General features: G+C 45.4%; 1 protein-coding gene and 1 non-coding gene across 3 annotated transcripts in view; one reads left to right on the top strand and one right to left on the bottom strand.

Moving 5' to 3' along the window:
• PRKCB (protein kinase C beta) overlaps positions 1 to 19,239 on the bottom strand; it is a 373,695-nt gene that overhangs the window by 80,496 nt on the left and 273,960 nt on the right. For both annotated transcript variants that reach the window (XM_069570367.1, XM_069570368.1), the window contains exon 9: positions 15,647 to 15,793. In XM_069570367.1, the coding sequence (XP_069426468.1) occupies positions 15,647 to 15,793 (147 nt within the window). The remainder of the gene's footprint in view (positions 1 to 15,646; positions 15,794 to 19,239) is intronic.
• On the top strand, positions 12,807 to 12,879 carry TRNAW-CCA (transfer RNA tryptophan (anticodon CCA)). The gene has a single exon. It is a non-coding gene; the product is annotated as a tRNA-Trp (tRNA).

Here is a 19,239-nt window from a genome sequence, read left to right as displayed (position 1 = left end):
GGACAGAGCCATTCCAAGCAGGAGACCCTGGAGGTGGATGTGGGGGTGCATGTAGACCACAGTCCACCAAGTCATAGGGTCGTGAGAGTGATTCAGTGACACACAGCATCTTAGAGAGAAAGTGTGCATGCTTAGTCCTGCCTGACTCTTTGCAACCCTATGGACTGTAGCCCACCAGGCTCCTCTGTCCATGGGATTTCCCAGGCAAGAATACTGGAATGGGTTGCCATTTCCTCCTCCAGGGGATCTTCCTGACCCAATGATCAAACCTACATCTCCTGTGTCTCCTGCATTGGCAGGTGGATTCTTTACTGGTGAATCACCTGAGAAGCCACATGGTATCTTAAGAGCTTAACACCTAGAACCAGAACTCAATACACCATGTTCATCATGGTTGATGAATTCTTTCTTTACCTTGTGAGGTTCTCGCAAATTTCAACTTTCACCAGACATGAGGATGTCCTAACATATTCTAGGTTATCGTGGAGGCCCTAATTTAATTCTTCAAAGTGTACTGTTATTGTTTAAACTTTGGGTCATATTTTCTAAGCATAATATATCCACACATATGTGTGTTCAAATTTTGTATCTGATGGTGTACTCACTAAATAGAATACAAAATCATGTGGTTTCAGGGAATTAAATACATTTGCTTCTAGCAGCAAACTGGAAGTTAGCCATCTAGAAATGGTTTCTGGCTTCTAATAGCTCCTTTTGGAGGAGCAACTTGGGTAGGCTTGCAAATTGAAGAAGTACTTCAGGAAAAATTGAGAAGTGGTATAGTGGGGAAAGGATGCTAACCGGGAGTTAATAGAGTGGATCTGGGTAGCACTGCCTCACTTTGTGGATACTGTGTTCAAGTTGGCAAGACAAAAATAAGAGCAGTGATACTCGGCATGCAGATCAACTGGGTTATTTCATGATTTATTATGTAAGGTTTTCCTTATTTAAAATAAAATCTCTTTATATGGTTACATACTGTATGATTCCAACTATATGACATTCTGGAAAAGGCAAAACCATGGAGACAGTAAAAAGATCAGTGGTTGCTAGGGGGTAAGGGGGTGGGAGGGATGAACAGGCGGAGCATAGAGGATTTTTAGGGCAGTGAAACTACTTTGCAAGATACTATAATGGTTGATGCATGTCGGTATACATCTGTCTAAACATGTAGAGCATACACCGCCAAGCATGAGCCCTAATGTAAACTGTGGACTCTGGGTGATAAGGACATGATCACGTGGGTTTATTGATTATAATGAATGTACCACTCAAGTGGGAGATGCTTATAGTGGGGGAAGCATGGAGCTGAGTGACAGATAAACTGAGTTTTCAGATCAGAGGTCAGGATGACAGGTGGGATTAAGATTTAAGCCTTTTAAAATGATGCCATGTCACCCACTAGATTTAATCGAGTGTCAACTTTTTCCCCACTAGCAGAGAAAGCCAGTGGAAGTGTGAAACGAAGTTTAGGATGGAGGTACTTCTGGCCGTGTCTTCTCTGGCTCCTGTGGGCCTGCTATTGTTGGGCAAATGTCGCTACACCCATGGAAAGAATGACTCAGTCGCTGCTGGAAGAGAAGAAGGAATATGAAGATTTAAACCTGAAACGCTGAGCCCTTGTGTTTTAAAAGAAGATGGTTCATTGGATTCCATAAGAAATGTCTGATTGAGTTATAATAAGAAATTCAAACCAACTATTATATTTCAAAACTCTGGCTGTATTACTTCTCATTATTCATATCAGAGAGCTGACACAGTGGAATTGATAGGTATCAATTCGAGTTACTGATGTGTTCTCTTAGGCTCAAATCCATGTTGGTGACCTGTAGCTTGGCTTAGTTAATTTTCTTTGAATCATATATTGTATTTGACAAAGCTAGATGATTAAAATAAAAGCAGATTTAATTCAACTGCTTTTTAAACAGTCTCAGGGAAGACAAACCAACAATTGATGCCTTTCATCAAAAGAAAACACACTGAAACCCTTAAGGGTTCATCATTCATGTCAACAATTAGGCGGACAAAAGAATCCCATTTCTCTATAATCTGAAGCGCTCTGTGTACACAAGCCTCCCTTTGTGGTTGGTGTCACAGACTGAAAGAGAATGGGCTTTCCCTGAGGGGAGCAGAGTATGGTGAGTGCCCTGGAGGCTGTGTGGCATAGTGGCTATACATCCAGGAGCCAGACTTGGATCTGAACCTGCATCCACTGTTGCATGAATCTGGAGACTCTGAGCTCAACCCTGAGCCTCCACGCCCTCATCTGCAAAACGGAAATAATGACAGCACCCACCTCCTAAGATCATGTTAAGATTAAATGAGCAATGCATATAAAACACTTAGACAGGTTCTCAGTGCTCAGAGTATATTATCAATCTCTGCAGCAATGTTCAGTGAGGTCAACGCATGCATATATGCTAAGTTGCTCCAGTCGTGTCTGACTCTTTGTGACCCTATGGACTGTAGCCCACCAGACGCTTCTGTCCATGGGATTCTCCAGGCAAGAATACTGGAGTGGGTTGCCATGCCCTTCTCCAGGGCATCTTCCCGATCCAGGGATTGAACCCATGTCTCTTAGGTCTCCTGCACTGGCAGATGGGTTCTTTACCACTAGAACCACAATACATAATATGAAATGGAGCCAAGGGACAGGTAAGGATTGAACAAACTATGGCATGCTTAGTTATATTAACCATCCATACTTGTACATTAAAAATATTTACCATGGGCATTGGATGATTATAATCTATAGGCCTCCGAGATCATGTTTGTTGTAGAAAAGATTATGGGTTATGCTTAGTAAATAGGGATTCATCTTAACACGACAAGAATTTCTGAAATAGCATGTAAGATGCGGTTGAGATGGATACGCAGAGGGTGAACTCGGACAGCACAGTAATTGGGCCAGAGGCCGTGAATTATCGCCTAAAACAGAGATTCCATGTTAATAGGCTCTATCTGACCCTTCAGTAAGAGAACTAGATTTAACTTTTTATTATTTTCCCCAAAGAGCCAGGCAATGTTTTGAAGAATATACAGACCGGAAGGGAACACAGGCCCATGTGCCGTGCAGTCCAGCATTTTCTTCCTTTGAGGAGCTTCCCGGACCACAGCTGCTTTTTGGAGCATCCATTCCTGTTCCAGGAATGGATGGAAAAGCGACCTGTCCTCCTGGCCATAGCTAACTGGATCTCATGATCCCTGAGCCATACTGGCCCATCAATCTTTTTTCCTAGGGCTTTAAACTCCAGGCTATTCTAGATTGGAGGATTTGATTGAGAACGGAGAAGTGCTGGAAAACTGAGGGAGGTGTTGCTGAGGCACAGTCACAACAAGAGACATCAGCAAGATGCTGGGGTGACAGACGGGGGGTCCCCAGGTTGAAGACAACGATGGCTGGGTTCCTGGAAGCTTCTCATCCGAGCTGCACTTCCTGCCTCTGGAAGTTGGGAGATACACAGAAAACATGCCCTGTCTGCCCAGTAAATCCCCCCTTTCCTCACTTTGGCTTGACAAGAAAACTTGAAATTCCAAATGTTTCACTTTCTTTGATACAATTTATTTTACTGGGAAAACAGACTCTTACACTTTCTTGTTCTGTAATGTACTATTTCCTGAGGGGTGAATTGGGGCTTATGTGGTGGCTCAGTGGTAAAGAATCTGCCTGCCGATGCAGGAGATGTGGGTTTAATACCTGGGTCAGGAAGATTCCCTGGAGGAGGAAATGGCAACCCACTCCAATATTCTTGCCTGGGAAATCCCTTCAAAGAGGAGCCTGGCAGGCTATAGTCCATGGGGTCGCAAAGAGTCGGACATGACTGAGCGACTGAGCTCCACACACAAGGGGTGAAAATCGGGGCTACAGAAAAGCAGCAAGTCACTTCATTGATGAGAGACCTGGATGAATTCAGAAAGTGACTTGGGAAGATGAGTTGGCAAAAATACTCAGCAATAAGAATTGCATACGAAAGACTGGGGGCTGGGAGGAAGGAGCCACAATTGGGATAGAACCAAAGAGAAGGCAGGAATCCAAGATCAGACAGCAAATGTCAAAAGGTTCTCTGGAAAAGGATTAAGGGAACAGGTAGCAAAGACTTTGAGCTATCTGTGAACCATATGATAAAAGGACTCACCATATGGTGCAGGAAGATAGCAGAGCAGGTTGAAGTAAAGGGAAGAGCTTTTGTCTGTAGGATTATATAACCACTTCTAATGTATGGACGTATATGTATGCGTGTGAATCCATACCACTAATGAGATTAAAATTAGGATAGACTCCCACAACGGGAGCTCCGAGACTTTAGAAAAGGCCTTTGTTACTGGTAGAAACTAAACTGCCTTTTCATCTCTTCAGGCAATTTCTTCCTGGGGTAACGCAATGCTTTACTTGGATCCGGGAGAAGACACTGGAGTCTGGGGGTAGAGCTCTGCATTTTTCTCTCTCGTGCTCAAACTCAAAGCACATGCTAGTTAAGTACCCCAGCAGCTTTTGGGGAGAGAGCTTGACAGTTGCACTGTTGGGCCACTGGTGTCAGCAACCAGGGCCAACTCAAGCACACTGGGCACCACGATCTTTTCAGGGGCTCATGAAAGTATTTTTCATTTCTTTCCAAATCACAGGGAAAAAATTTAACTTCTAAGCTGAAGAAGATGCTTTAACATGCAATGTTAATATATGTGTCCTTGTATCAGTTGTAAGATAGTTTCACACTTTTTTTTCTTCATGATGTAAGGAAGAGCCCATGAAGTCTTCATTTTAAATGGTTTCGAAAAAGACTAACAGCGTGGTGGAGATGAGTGGACCCCAAAGTAGAGAAAAGTGCTGTTAGAGATGGAAAGAGGCAACTGGAATCATAAAACCTGATTTCAAGTCCTGGTCCTAGCTGTGTGGTCTCAGGGAGGTCGCTCAGCCTCTCTGACTTACAGTTTTCAAATAGGTCTCATAGGGTTAATATCAGTAACTACCTTGTAGGGCTGTGGTGAGAATTAATACATGTGATCCATGTAAACCATAGCTTGGGGGCTTCCCTGGTGGCTCAGTGGTAAAGAATCTGCCTGCCAATGCAGCAGACACAGGTTCCATCCCTGGTCCCGGAAGATCCCAATGTCTTGAAGCAACTAAGCCCATGCATCACAACTATTGAGCCGGTGGTCTAGAGCCCATGCTCCACAACAAGAGAGGCACCGCAGTAAAAAGCCTGTGCACCGCAACTACAGCAGCCCCTCCTCACCACAACCAGAGAAAACCCCACAATGAAGATCCAGCACAGTCAAAAATAAACAAATAAAATTATTCAAAAAAAATAGCATGGTCCCTGGCAATTAGTATGAGCTCAATGGAGGCAACGGAGATGGGTGAGTGGAACTGCATAGGGCGGGGATGGCTGACAGAGCTGGTGAGGGTTAGAAGAAATGAAAGTTGACAGTTGAAAAGAAACCAGCTGAAAAGTTACTGCACACACTGGAGATGCCTCCCAGCCTTGGAGGATCTCACGAGCAAAGCCTGCAGAGAAGGTGAGAAGGGCAGACACTAGAAGGGAGGAGCGAATTCTCAGGAGCCCTCCTAGGAATCCCTGCCGACGAGCGATGGCGCACAGACAGGTGATGGACAAACACGGAGCGAGGAAGGAGAACAGAAGAGCGGGAGCCTTCCAGCATGACGGGCATGCCGTCTGTCTAACGGCAGAGGCTCAGTCTGAAAACAAGGCATGCAAACTCTGCTTACACTTGGAGGGAAAGAGAAGGGGGTGGAGGATGAGAAAATACGAGGGGTCAACAGTTAACCTTCTAGAATATATTTGTGACATGGTGAGACGACCACTGTTGAGACTAGAAATGCAAGTGTTCAAAGTATCAAGCAGTTAAGAGCCTCCGATCACACATATTCAAACCAAACCCGGTCTGTTAAATGCCCCTGACTAGCTCTCTGACACTCATTTCAACTGCCTGCATCTCATTTCCTCAACTGTAAAATGGGGATATTAGCAGCTATATTATAGCAGAAGCGTAAGCCATTACGTACAAAGCCTTTACAACAAGCCTGGCATTGAGTGAGGACTCAAAATCTTAGATGATAGCATCAGCCTCTTCATTACCACCACCACGAGAATATATGTTCCATGAAGGCAGATAATTTTGCCTGTTTTGTTCAGTCATTTTCTCTGCACTTATGGTACTGTGCAGGGCCCTGTGGGGCTTGTGGGCACAAGGTCTTTCTGTGTCCCCCACTTCTTTGATTACAGGAAACAACCTTCATTTGACCTACATGACCTTCCCTGAGTTCCAATGGGCAGACTCAAGCAGTTTGTTAATTAGGAAAGGGAGGGGATGCGAGACCAGGGAGAAACAGTGAAGAGCAACCTTGGGGCAAGGTCCTGTTTCCGCATCTAGGGATATACACAATATCTTTGAGCTATTTTGCAGATACTGAAACCCCGTCCAGGTGGGAGAAGTTAAGAATTAACGATGGTATGCTGCCCACAAGCATGCAGACCCCAGACCAGCTGGACTGAAGGTCAGTGATGTTGGCTCCTACTTATCTCACCACGAACCCTTAGAAGAATATCCACAAGCTTGATCACGCCCTCTGTGAACAATTACTGTAAAACTTGTCACTATCTTCCCCAAGTGGGGGCACTTGGTTCAGATGGCATTAGCCTGCTGTGTCCCCCTTTGCCCGGAAAAGCAATAAACCTATGCTTTTTTACTTTACCCAAAACTCTGTCTCCAAGATTTGATTTGGCACTGGTATACAGAGAAGCCAAGCTTTTAGCATCACCTAGAAGGCTGCCTGACACATAGTGAATGATCAATTAATACTTGTTGAATGAATAAATCCTTAATTATACCATCAGTAGGCAGTTATTATAAAAATGATGACTTCTTCCAGGTACTGGTTTCAACCTTAGCCCCAGTTCCTTTCCTTCATGTCTGCCCGCTGCTTTCATAAGCAGCCACCATGCCTCCCTCTCAGATCTGGAGAGTTAGGAGCTATGAGATCACTGATAATGGGTGAAGCAGAGGTTGCTGAGGGGAGAAGACACAGGGCAAAAGGACAAGGCAGAGGTGAGTGGGAAGGAAGTGGAGGCAGCAAATCTCAAAAGAGCAGTTTGATTTTCTGATATAGTCAGTGAGTAAAGGACAAGAAAGGGAAAGTCAAGATCACAGAAAACATCTTGGAGGATTCAGGAAACGTTGAGCATGCTCCTTATCTAAAGGAGAGGATATAGGGGAGAGGAAAGATCAGAGACTTTCTGTACCTTCTGGAGATAAACAAAAATGCAACAAAAGTCTTCATGTTCTTAGGAATACAATGGTAACTGAAGTACCAAATTGTCATGTGAGTGAAAGACCTTTAAGACAGCTTTCTTTTCGTAAAATGTGGTATTTGTACCATCAGCAATACAAGGACAAAATTACTTTTCTTTTAATAAATTCTCCTAAGATATATTAAAACAAATATGTAACTGCTAGATCAAGCCTGTGATTTCACATACATTATCACTTAGGGCAATGCTAAGAAGAAGAGAAAGAGGTCAACTAAATCATTTTAAGAAAATATATTTAAGATAATATAAAGGAAGTACATACATGTTTCAAAAAATTACAGGTGCATGAATAGTTAATAGCCGGGAAACTTGGTCAAGGCTATACTCAACCCTGTTATACAGTCTGAATCTTGAGCTATGGGAGATGGCATCAGCACCCTGGAGAGTGGTACACAAATACTGAGTCTCCGGGGGCCACTGGGTTAACCCCCAACAGCTGCCTCAGTGATATTCAGGTACTTAATATCATCAGCCTCTTGGTCACTACTCAAGGAAAGTCAGACACCAGAAGAAGCTGAATGGCTTTCTCTCTCACCTCTTGGCTTTTTATTTTTGATCATCTTTGATGCACTTAAAGCAAAAGACTTGAATGGGGCTTTTGGAAGAGATAAAAGTAATACCTGCTTTTCCGAAGACTTCCCACTTTTCCTTTTAATTTCATAAGCTGCTGACTTCTTCCTACTTGATTTATTCCTGGCTTATGCTATGCTTCAGGAAAAGCAGCACCTGGCATGTTCCATGATTTGAACACAAGGAAATGTCATCAAGAGAGGCTTAATGGTTTTTGTTTGTGGGGCATGAAAAATGAGGAGTTCTAAAGGTTAAAGTCAGAAGGTCTTGTCACCAAGAAAAATTCCAACCAGAGCTGAAAAGGAGGGATTATGGCTGAGGCCACTATCCTCCCACCAAAACTGCTCTCCCAGCATCCCTTGCTCTGAGGCACATGACTGAATTCTCTGTAACAGCATGTAGGCAGAAGCGACGGGTACCACATCCACATCAGGGCTTTTAAGAAGCAGCTTGCGCCTCCTCTGTACTCTCTTTCCCCCTCTGCTCTCTGAGTATGGACAAAAACAAGGCTGTAGGACTGATGGAGCCGTGTAACGTGGAAGGAAGCTGGGTCACTTAATCACCACATGGAGAGCGTGGGCAAGGCCAGAGACACCCATCTTGGACTTTGCATGAATGAACACTGGACTTCTATTGTGTCTGAATCAGTACAGATTTAGGGGGTCTGTTTGCTATGACAACTGAATCCACCCTACCTAGTTTATGTGTTTGGCTGCCACACAGATCAACCAGGCCTGGCTTGCAGTGGGGTCAGGAAGAAGGGACCTTTTTTTAATTTTTCATTTTCGGTCATGCCACACATGAGATCTGAGTTCCCCAACCAGAGACTGAAACCACGGACCCTGCATTGGAAGTATGCAGTCTTAACCACTTGGCCACCAGGGAAGTCCCAGAAGAGTCATTCTGAGATTTTCCATTTACTCCCTCCCCTCTTGGCACAGTTAACTTAGCTCATCATTTAGATAAACCTCAAGAGCCTCTTTCTCCAGGAAGCCTTCCCTGACTGCAGCCAGAGCCAAGCCCACTCCCTCAGGCTCTCCCAGCATACAGCAAACATCACAGTTGTACTTTACGTCTGTTAGTGTGATGTTTTTTGATTAATGTTTATACTTCCACTAGGTTTTTAAGCATGCATTTTTCAAAACTCATAGAATGACACACTACTTCATGCATTTTGTTGTATGCAAATTTTACCTTAAAATGATCAAAAACAAATATTGAATTCTGGTGAAATGAGGTATGTGCTGAAGAATTCAGGGCTCAAGTGTACTGATGTCTGCATTTTGGTTTGAAATGCATTAAAAATAGGTTGATGTAGAGACAAGAGGAAGGAAGGACATGTGATCAAGCATATATACAGTCAGGGACTTCTTTGGTGGTCCAGTGGTTAAGGATCTGCCTTCCAAAGCAGGGGATGCAGGTTCGATCCCTGGTCAGGAAACTCAGATCCCACAAGCAGCAGAGCAACTGGGCCTCGGAGCCATAACTAGTGAGCCCAAGAGCTGCAACGAAAGATCTTGCAAGACCCAACTTAAGACCCAATGCAGCCAAACAAATAAATATTAAAAAAACAAAAAAGCATATATAGTCAAATGCTAAATGTAGAATCTAGGTATTGGGTATTATGGATGCTCACTGTATAATTCTTTCAACTTTTCTGTATTTTAAAAATTTTTTCCTAATAAAATCTTGGGGGGGAATTCCAGTGATAGTAGGGGCTCTGAGTATATTACCTAAATAAAATGATTCTGTGTACAGTTTATTTTACACTACTGATCATAGTGTTCTGTGATTTGCTTCTATTTTTACTTGATACTATGTCATGGATGTCTGTCCACAATGACGAACAGATATGAAAGACAGAAAGACCATATTCGTTTGAAAGTATCATGGATGCACCGTTATATGTTTAACTTTCATACTACTGATGAACATTGGGCTATTTTCATTTTTTCTACTTCTGATCATTTCCTGTGATAGATCTTTTGTGCCGCTGGATTTGAGCTTTCTTATGTTACCTATATGTCCACCATGACATGTACCTGCCCTCCCTACACCCCTAAGCCCCCCAGTTGGCCAGTACCGACATGAGCAAGAGTCCACAAGTATAAGGAAATAATACGAAAACCCTCACTCAAACTTCCCCACATAATTTTCTAAAAAGATCTGGATCAGACAAATCATCACCACAAGCACATCTGAAGTGTCAGAAGGCAAGTGATATTAGCATGAATTAAGTAGTCAATGGATATTCATCACGGTCCAGGCGTGCACGTGTGCATGCGTGCATGCTAAGCTGCTTCAATCATGTCTGACTCTGCATGATCCTCTGGACTATGGCCCTCCAGGCTCCTCTGTCCATGGGATTCTCCAGATAAGAATACTGGAGGGGGTTGCCATGCCTTCCTCCAGGGGATCTTCCTGACCCAGGGATTGAACCCGTGTCTCTTATGTCTCCAGCACTGGCAGGTGGGTTCTTTACCACTAGCACCACCTGGGAAGCCCACTTATCATGGTAGTACTTAAGAATTAGGGGAATCAAGTTTATAATGTAAATAGTTGTATTTGCGCTATGTATATACCTTATCAGGTCTTTCCAAGTGGTTCAGTGGTAAAGAATCTGCCTGCAATGCAGGAACTGCAGGAGACGAAGGTTTGATTGTGGGTTGGGAAGATTCCTGGGAGGAGGAAATGGCATGCCACTCCAGGATTTTTGCCTGGAGACTCCCCTGGACAGAGGAGCCTGGCGGGCTACAGTCCATGGGGTCACAAAGAGTCGGACACGACTAAGCAACTGAGCACACACAGACCACACACACATATATACCTTATCAGGGACTTTCTCTGTTTACTTTATAAACTTCACTTGTATAATTGGTCTGGACAGTGCCCATCTGTCCAAGTTACATATTTGCTGTACAATTTTAACCACAGAAATCACTCAACAACCACAGAGGTTAAATTCTTGAAAAGTGTAAAGGTTGGCAAAGCAGAAATGAAAGGTTCAAAAAATCATAAAAGGGACTTTCCTGGTGGTCAAGTGGTTAAGAATACATCTTGCAATGCAGGGGACAAGGGTTCGATCCCTGGTCGGGGAACTAAGATCCCACGTGCCGAGAAGCAACAAAGCCCATGCACGGCAACTGCTGAGCCCTCACAGTCCAGAGCCCACGTGCCTCAACTACAGAGTCTGCACGCTGCAATGAAGCTACATGCCACAACTGAGGCTCGACACAGCCCAACAGATAAATATATAAAAAAAGAAATCATAATAAATTGAGCAAAAGATCCAACTATAAAAATAAACATTAAACAACAAAAGAATAGTACATCTAAATGCTCTGTAACAAGAGTTCTAGAGAGCATCCGTCTCCAAGGAAGGCAGAGATGCTGAGATGCCCTGCCCTAGGATGACCCTCCCGGGGAACACTCTCTCGTGGCCAGGAAAGCAAACTAACTCTCTGAACTGTGCCTCCTATTCAAGTTTTTGAAACAGAGCTTACTCATTTGGAACTCAACGGCCTTCGCACTTGCTTTGTCCCTTGCTTCATTTTCACAGGTCTTAGCAAAACACTTGTGTCACTCCCTAGTCGCTCCACAAATTAGTGCCGTGCTGAACAGCAGGTTTTTCTGAGCCATATCTGACACCGTGGGCCTGGGGGAGGGGAGGTATGAACAGATTACCCAAAGGTCCACATCTTTCATCTTTGAAAGGGGGAGCATTACTGCTGCGGTGTTCTTCCGTGTCCAGGATTTAATGTATATAGCCTACAAGATTACAAAACGGTAAAAAGTAGACATTCAAATATAAAACCACATTCATTTAAAGCCGTGGTCGGGCAAAACGCAAGTTGCCCAGGATTGTTCTATGTTTTAAAGGATGGCAGAGGTTTTTGTTATCCTAGTTGCTTTCATGACATACTGTTGTTTTCCTCCGTGATTCATCTGATGCCACATCCCAGACTGGAACAGAACTCTCAATTATTATAACCGTTTCCATGGAAATGCATGATTTATTCTCTCTAATTCCCTCACTGTTCCCCAAGGACCTGCTCTCCAATTTCTCTACACCCCCCACCCCCGCCCCAAGCCTAGTCCTTTTCACAACACCCTCCGGAACTTCCACTCCTCAGTCAAAAGCTTTCCAATCAGGGCTTCCCTGGTGGCTCAGTGGTAAAGAATCCGCCTGCCAATCGGGCACAGGTTCGATCCCTGGTCGGGGAAGATCCTACATGCTGCGGAGCAACCAAGCCCGAGCACCACCACTACTGAGCCTGGGTTCCAGAGCCCGGGAGCTGCAACGACGGAAGCCCAAGCGCCCTAGAGCCCAGTGCTCCACAACAAGAGAAGCCACCCCAATGAGAAGCCTGCCGGCCGCAACCAGAGAGTAGCCCCTCCTCGCTGCACCTAGAGAGAAGCCCATACAGTGATGAAGACCCAGCACAGCCAAAGAAAAACCTCTCCAATTGCTGAGTGACCCAAAAGGTGAAGAACTGTGCGTGCAGTCTGCCAACTTTTGAGACAACAAGGACAAGAATAAACATGCACATTTATATTTGTTAAATTAGCAGGGAGAAAACTGGAAAGATGCAAATTAAATCAACGAAACAGCTTATATATGGAGGGGCAGTAGCAGGGAGGGGGCACAGAAAGATGCGAACCTGGGTGGGAGCAAGACTTCCCAGTGTTTACCCGTCTAATATCCTTTTCATTATGAACCATGTGAATATACCGCTTATTAAATATGTAATTTAATTTTTAAAACTGCCTGACAGCCTCAGCTTATTAGAACCTCTTCTTCATGTAGGCCACCTTCTTCCTTGTCATCATGGAAACCACCCCATCTTTGAAATCCAAATGCCCCGAGAGTCCTTCTAGCATTTTAAATCTCTTGGCCTTGGGACTTCCCTGGTGGTCCAGTGGCTAAGACTCCATGCCCCCAATGCAGGGGACCCAGGTTCAATCCCTGGTCAGGGAAACAGATCCTGCACAGCACAACTAAGTTCGAATGCCACAATAAAGACCCCTTATGCCCCTGGAGAAGGGCATGGCGATCCACTCCAGTATTCTTGCCAGGGGAATCCCCGTGGACAGAGGAGCCTGGCAGGCTATAGTCCACGGGGTTGCAGAGTCAGACATGACTGAGAGACTAAGCATAGCACAAGCCGCTAAATAAATATATCTTAAAAACTAAAAAGCTTCCAGAAAGAAAGAGTAGAACATCCACAAAAGAGCAAGAATCAGGGTTTTGGAATCCAACTCCTTTCTCCTTAAAAAAAAAAAAAAAAAAAAAAAATCCCTTGGCCTCATCCACTTGTTTCTCACCCCTAGGCCTCTAGACTTCTTTCCCACACCAAGGTAATAAGCCTCTTCCTGCTACGACTTCCTCCGGTCTAGATGCCACTGTTACTCATTCATTCAGTACAGTTTTCCTGAGTACCTACTAGAACAGCCTCTGCTGAATCTGCAGTGGGCATCCCTCTCCCCTGAAAGCCTGACTCCCTTATTACCGCGATCTTCTAGGGCTAATCCCCATCCTTAGCTCAAATCCACCATCTATTGAGGCTACTCCGTCTCCACCGTCTATTGAGGCTACTCCGTCTCCACCCTCAGGCCGCTCAGAGCTGCTGGCAAAAAGCACACAATGGTACAGGCCTCTGCCATAACCACTGCTGATTCTCTAGCCTCCCAGACCTCCAGGCGGCTCAGCAATCTTACTCTGCGCTCCTACTCTCTAGGCCCACTCCCTGCCAAGGCTCTTCCACTTTCGCGCCACCATCTCAGGTTTCTTATTCCACTGCAGCAGCAGGACGGACCTTGCGGCCCTTCAAGAAAATCCGTGCAATCAGTCTAGGTCCTGAACGAATTCAACCCACAAGCACTGGAAGCAGGCTGGTGAACACGACACAGCTCCTGGCTCTTGTGGAGCTCAGATCTTAGAATGAGGGGACAAATGAACAGACAAGCCAGAGAAGTATCCGCTGGTGGCGGGTGCTGGGAGAGCTAAATATAACGGAGAATGAATGCATGGCTCTTTTGAGCGGTGGTCAGGGAAGGCTTCTCAGAAGAGGTGACATCTAAGTAGAGAGGGAAATGACAAGAAAGAGCCAGTTCTGCAAAGAATAAAGGAAGGGAACAGCATCACAGAAGCGCTAAGGGAGGAAGGAGCTTTGTATGTTTCAAAGAACCTCCATGTGGCCCAAGCACAGTGGGTGATGGGGAGAAGGAAAGGAAAAGAAGGCATCAAACAGAGAACAAGGATCAGAGTTTAAAGAGCGATGTAAGCCCAGGACACAGGATAGAATGTATTCTGTTTATGAAGCCACTGGAAGATTTCAAGCAGGGGAGTGATGTGACCCAATGTAAAGTTTTTAAAAATAACGATGGCTGCTGCATGGAAGTGTATTAATTACAGGCCACCACAGTGGAAGCAGGGTAACCATTTGGGAACATCTGCAGTGGTTCAGGTGGTAATGTATGGTATAAATTAGGACTGAATTAGTGAAGGTGGAGAGAACTCAGTAAATTCACGATACGTTTTGTAGGAGGACCTATCTAGACTCACTATTATGCAGGCCTGTGGTAAGAGGGGGGCCAAGGAGGAGTAGAGGATAATTGCCAGATTTTTGATTGAAGCTATAGAGATGGGGAAGAAATTTGATATTTTTTGCACACCTGAGTTCATGGAATGAGATTGATGTGAGACGTGGTGGTGGCACACACAGGGATTAAAGGACTCAAAACAACACTAAACAAGTCAGGAATACTTATAACGCAATCTCTGCTTCAGTAAAACAGCATCTCCTGGTGTCTATAAAAGCATCCAGAATCGCTCTACAAGTCCCAGAGACATCCTTCAACCATGCGGCTGTTTGAAAAGGACCACTTCCGTTCTCAGCCGCAAGAGTGATCTTTTCCGAAACCGAATCTGATCATGTCACTTCTCTGTTTAAGATTCTCAATGGCTCCCCACTGCATTGTGAGTCAAATCCAAACTCCTCGTCACTGCTCTTAAGGCTCTGCAAGATCAGGCCCCTCCCACCTCTGCAACCTCACATCCCACAACCTCCCCCAGCTCAAGGCATTTTGCCCCTAGCACCTTCTGACAGTGCCTAGAATGTGCCCAGCCCTTCCCTACCTCAGGGTCTTTGCACTTGCCATTCTCTGCTGCAAACCATCTTTCCTGGGTCTCTGAATGTATGGCTGGTTAATTCTCAACCTTCAGGTCTCAATTTCTACATCACTTTCTCAGTCTGAGTAGGTCGTTTCTTTTTTTAAAAACTTACTTTTTAATCAGAGTATGATTGCTTTACAGTGATGTGCTAGTTTCTGCTGTACAATAACGTGAATCAGCTGTAAGTATATACAAAACCCATCCCTCTTGAGCTTCCCTCCCAACCCCCACCCCCCCCATCCCACCCCTCTAGGTCATCACAGAGCACAGAGCTGAGCTCCCTGTGCCATTCAGCACAGGGAACCACTAGCTATCTACTTTATACACGGTAGTGTATCTATGTCAAAGATACTCTCTCAATTTGTCCCATGAGTCAGGTGCCTTCTTTATCTGCCTGTGACACAGCACTCCATTTATTTCCTTCATAGTACTGCTTACCAATTGGAGTGTAGCTCTATTTACTTTTCACTCTCTCCCTCCCTGGAACATAAGCCCCATATGAACAGCGAATGTGCCTGCCTTGTTAACTGGTTCCTTCTGCACCAGGTGCCTCCACCCAGCCACACTGTACCTTGCCAAAGCTGCCTTTTCCCAGCACCATCAGGAAGTTAAAATCGGTCAGCTTCATCCGGTCCCTGTTGCCGTTGTTGTCAAATTTGGAGATGGTGTTGGTCGTCTTTTCTTCGGGAGTCTTGGGCCCAGGACCGATCTTGGCTCTCTGGAGGGAGAAGCACACAGAAGACATCGTCAGAGTTGGAGGATGCCTGTGTTACGTGTTCAAACTCAAGCGCGGTGGCAAGCTGTGGATCCTGCAACTTATGCCCCTGACTCGGTGAAAAGCACAACCCAGTATCCACAGTGCTAACTCAAAATGTGGAGGCCAGACTTGGCACCTCCATTTTTCTTTTATCCCTCGTGTCTCACCCACCACCAGAAGCTGTCATTGCTTCCTCCCAGCTGTCTCGAGAATTCCTTCCCCCTTCCATCTCCACCTGTCATCATCTCTCACCGGGACAACCCACCCTGGCTCCTTCCAAACTGGGCTTTACATGCAGCAACTGTGACTTTCACGGCTTCCCTGGTGGCTCAGATGGTAAATAATCTGCCTGCAATGGAGGACACTCGGGTTTGATTCCTGGATTGGGAAGATCCCCTGGAGAAGGGAATGGCAACCCACTCCAGTATTCTGGCCTGCAGAATTCCAAAGACAGAGGAGCCTGGCGGGTTATAGTCCATGGGGTCACAAGGAGTTGGACAAGACTGAGCAGCTAACACACACACACTGTGACTTCCGCTTCTTCACACTCAACCAAGTCAACCAAGCTTAAAATGCTTCAGTAGTGACCCATCATTTTTAAGATCCTCGGTGCTTTCACGGGCCCAGACGACCCAGTCTGATCAGGCTCTACCCGCTTTTCCAATCTCTTCACTTCTTGGGTCCTTCTTCCCTACAAACCCAGCTTCATCGTCCTTTCACATCCTTGAGTCCCAGGGCCCTCCTACCTCAGGGCCTTTACACTTACTGTTGCTCCCGTATGGATGATTATTCTCTCCCCTTCACCAACCTAGTTACCCCCTGCTCGACATTCTCACTTCCTCGGGGAAGTCTTTCTGGATTCTCTGTCTGGATAAGATGTCCCTATCTGCTCCCTTCATCCACCTCACTTTTCATTTATGCTGCAGGTAACTGTCTGTTCGCTTGTTTTCCCAACAGACCGGAAACCTTCCAGGGCAGGGAGTATATCTTATATTCCACCATATCCCAGACAACCAGCAAAGTTTCTGTCTACATATTTTGTAGGATGAATGGATGGGTGAGGCCCATGTTGGTCCTCAGTGCAATCGGGGAGAGGCTTGCTGTTATGAGTAGCAGAATGATGCCTCTGAATGACAGCAAATTACATGAAATTGGGGGAGAATAGGAGACCAGCATATTTATAATTGGAGTCTAAAGATGCAGGGGGCATGTCCTGTAGGACTGAGCCCTTAACCTGTGAGGTTTATGCTGACTCTGAGCAGCTAGTGTCCAAACTGAATTAAACTGCAGAACACTTAGTTGGTGTCCATAGAGAACTGGAGAATTTCTTGGGATGGAAAACCCACACGCTTGGCATCAGATGTACTGTGAGCATGTTAAGTTTTCCTCCGTGGGGTATGCAGTTTTTCGCACCTAGCTTCTCTCACTCATCATAATGGTCCTGAAATTCACTCACGTCATTTGCTGTTTGCACGAATCAGTGGTTTGCTTTTGTACTGCTGAGTAGCACTCACTGTTTAAGTTCATCCTTCTCTTGTTTACAGGCATTTGTGTTGTCTCCGCATGTTGGCTACTAGCAAGGTATTCGAGAGGATTGTTGGTCCAGTTATTTTTTAATAAAGATTTGTCAAGATTTAAGTGTCTCTCGGACAACCCAGTGTAAATAAATACCCAGTGAGCAGTTGTATCCTGTGGGTTTCAGGTTAAGAAATGACATAAGAACTGGAGATGAATTTGAGGGTTAAGGTATGGAGTGGGTAGTTAAAAGCAGATCACCAGGGAAACTGCAAACAAGAGAAGAGCTTAGGGACCTCCCTGGTGGTCCAGTGGTTAAGACTTCACCTTTCAAAGCAGGGAGTTAAGATCCCACATGCCTTGGGGACAAAAAAACAAAACATAAAACAGAAATAATTTGTAACAAATTCAATAAAGACTTTAAAAATGGTTCATATTAAAAAAAAGAAAACTTTTAAAAAAAGAGAGAAAAGAGTCGAGAACAGAAACCACATTGCTTTTGGAGGCCATATCTTCCCATCATCCCAAATCCTCACCCTCCAGCTCCCAGAGATCTTCCTCCCAGGCTGTCCTGATCCAAACACATCCCCTCCCTCCCTCCTGCCCCACTATCTCCCTCCCGCCCCACCATCCCCTTGCTTTATTATGATGTCTCTGAACCCTGATTCGGGGCCCACCTGATTCACACACTCCGATCTCCAGCCCATGAAGATCCATGTCCTGACCGTGCCTGGTCCCCAGTCCCTGTTCCAGCCCTGAGATCTGCTTCCCTCCACCTGCAGGGCCCAGCACAGCCCCCGAAGGGGAAGGAGTAAGGCAGGCTCACTCTCCCATTTCTCCTTTTGATTGCTTAGAGGAAAATTTTTTTTTTCTTCCTGTTCTTCAAGGAGCAGCAAGCAAGAAACAGCTTCATTCCTCAGCCCTGCAAGCAACCTTCTCTCTTCTGAATTCCACACTCCATCTCACTTTGCTTGTGTGACTTTCCTCTTAGGTAAAGTGGGCTTATGCTGTAGATGGATATCTGTGTCCTCCCCAAAGCTGACACATGCCGACATCCTAACCCTTAAAGGTGATGGTGTTAGGCGGTGGGGCATATGGGAGGGGATTAGGTCATGAGGGTGGAGCCCTCATGGATGGGATTAGTGCCCTGATTAAAGAGACCCTAGAGAGTTCCTTTGCCCCTTCCTCATGTGAGGACATAGTGAGAAGACAGCTATGAACCAGAGCAGACCCTCACCAGATAACAATTCTGCTGGCACCTTGATCCTAGACTCTCCAGCCTCCAGAACCATGAGAAATGAATGTTGCTTAAGCCACAGTCTATGGCTTTTTGTGATCAGAGCCTGAACTAAGAATGTTATCTTAGCCTCTAGATGCTAGATCAGAAGTCTCATAGTCTGTTGGCCTGGTCTGCACTAATATTTAAATTGTTTGACTTGTGATAAAAATTAGGAGCTGCTGCTGCTGCTAAGTCCCTTCAGTCATGTCCGATTTTTTGTGCGACCCCATAGACGGCAGCCCACCAGGCTCCCCTGTCCCTGGGATTCTCCAGGCAAGAACACTGGAGTGGGTTGCCATTTCCTTCTCCAATGCATGAAAGTGAAGTTGCTCAGTCATGTCCAACTCTTAGTGACCCCATGAACTGCAGCCCACCAGGCTCCTCCATCCATGAGATTTTCCAGGCAAGAGTACTGGAGTGGGGTGCAGGTGCCCTATTAAAAACCCAAATCCCTGCTTCTCCTAAAGAAGTAGATCTGGCAACACTGGGCCCATCCATAAGGCACCATGCCTGTAGATGGGACATTCGGGCTCCAGTTTATCTCATTTACCGCTCTCACCACCAGCCCTGCTGTCTCACACCAAGCTCTCCCCAATCCTTGTTATCTGCCCAG

Source organism: Ovis canadensis, chromosome 24 (assembly GCF_042477335.2).
Source record: "Ovis canadensis isolate MfBH-ARS-UI-01 breed Bighorn chromosome 24, ARS-UI_OviCan_v2, whole genome shotgun sequence".
Classification (NCBI taxonomy): domain Eukaryota; kingdom Metazoa; phylum Chordata; class Mammalia; order Artiodactyla; family Bovidae; genus Ovis; species Ovis canadensis.
Note: the sequence above shows the minus strand (reverse complement) of the source record. Positions and strands in the feature narration are given on the sequence as shown.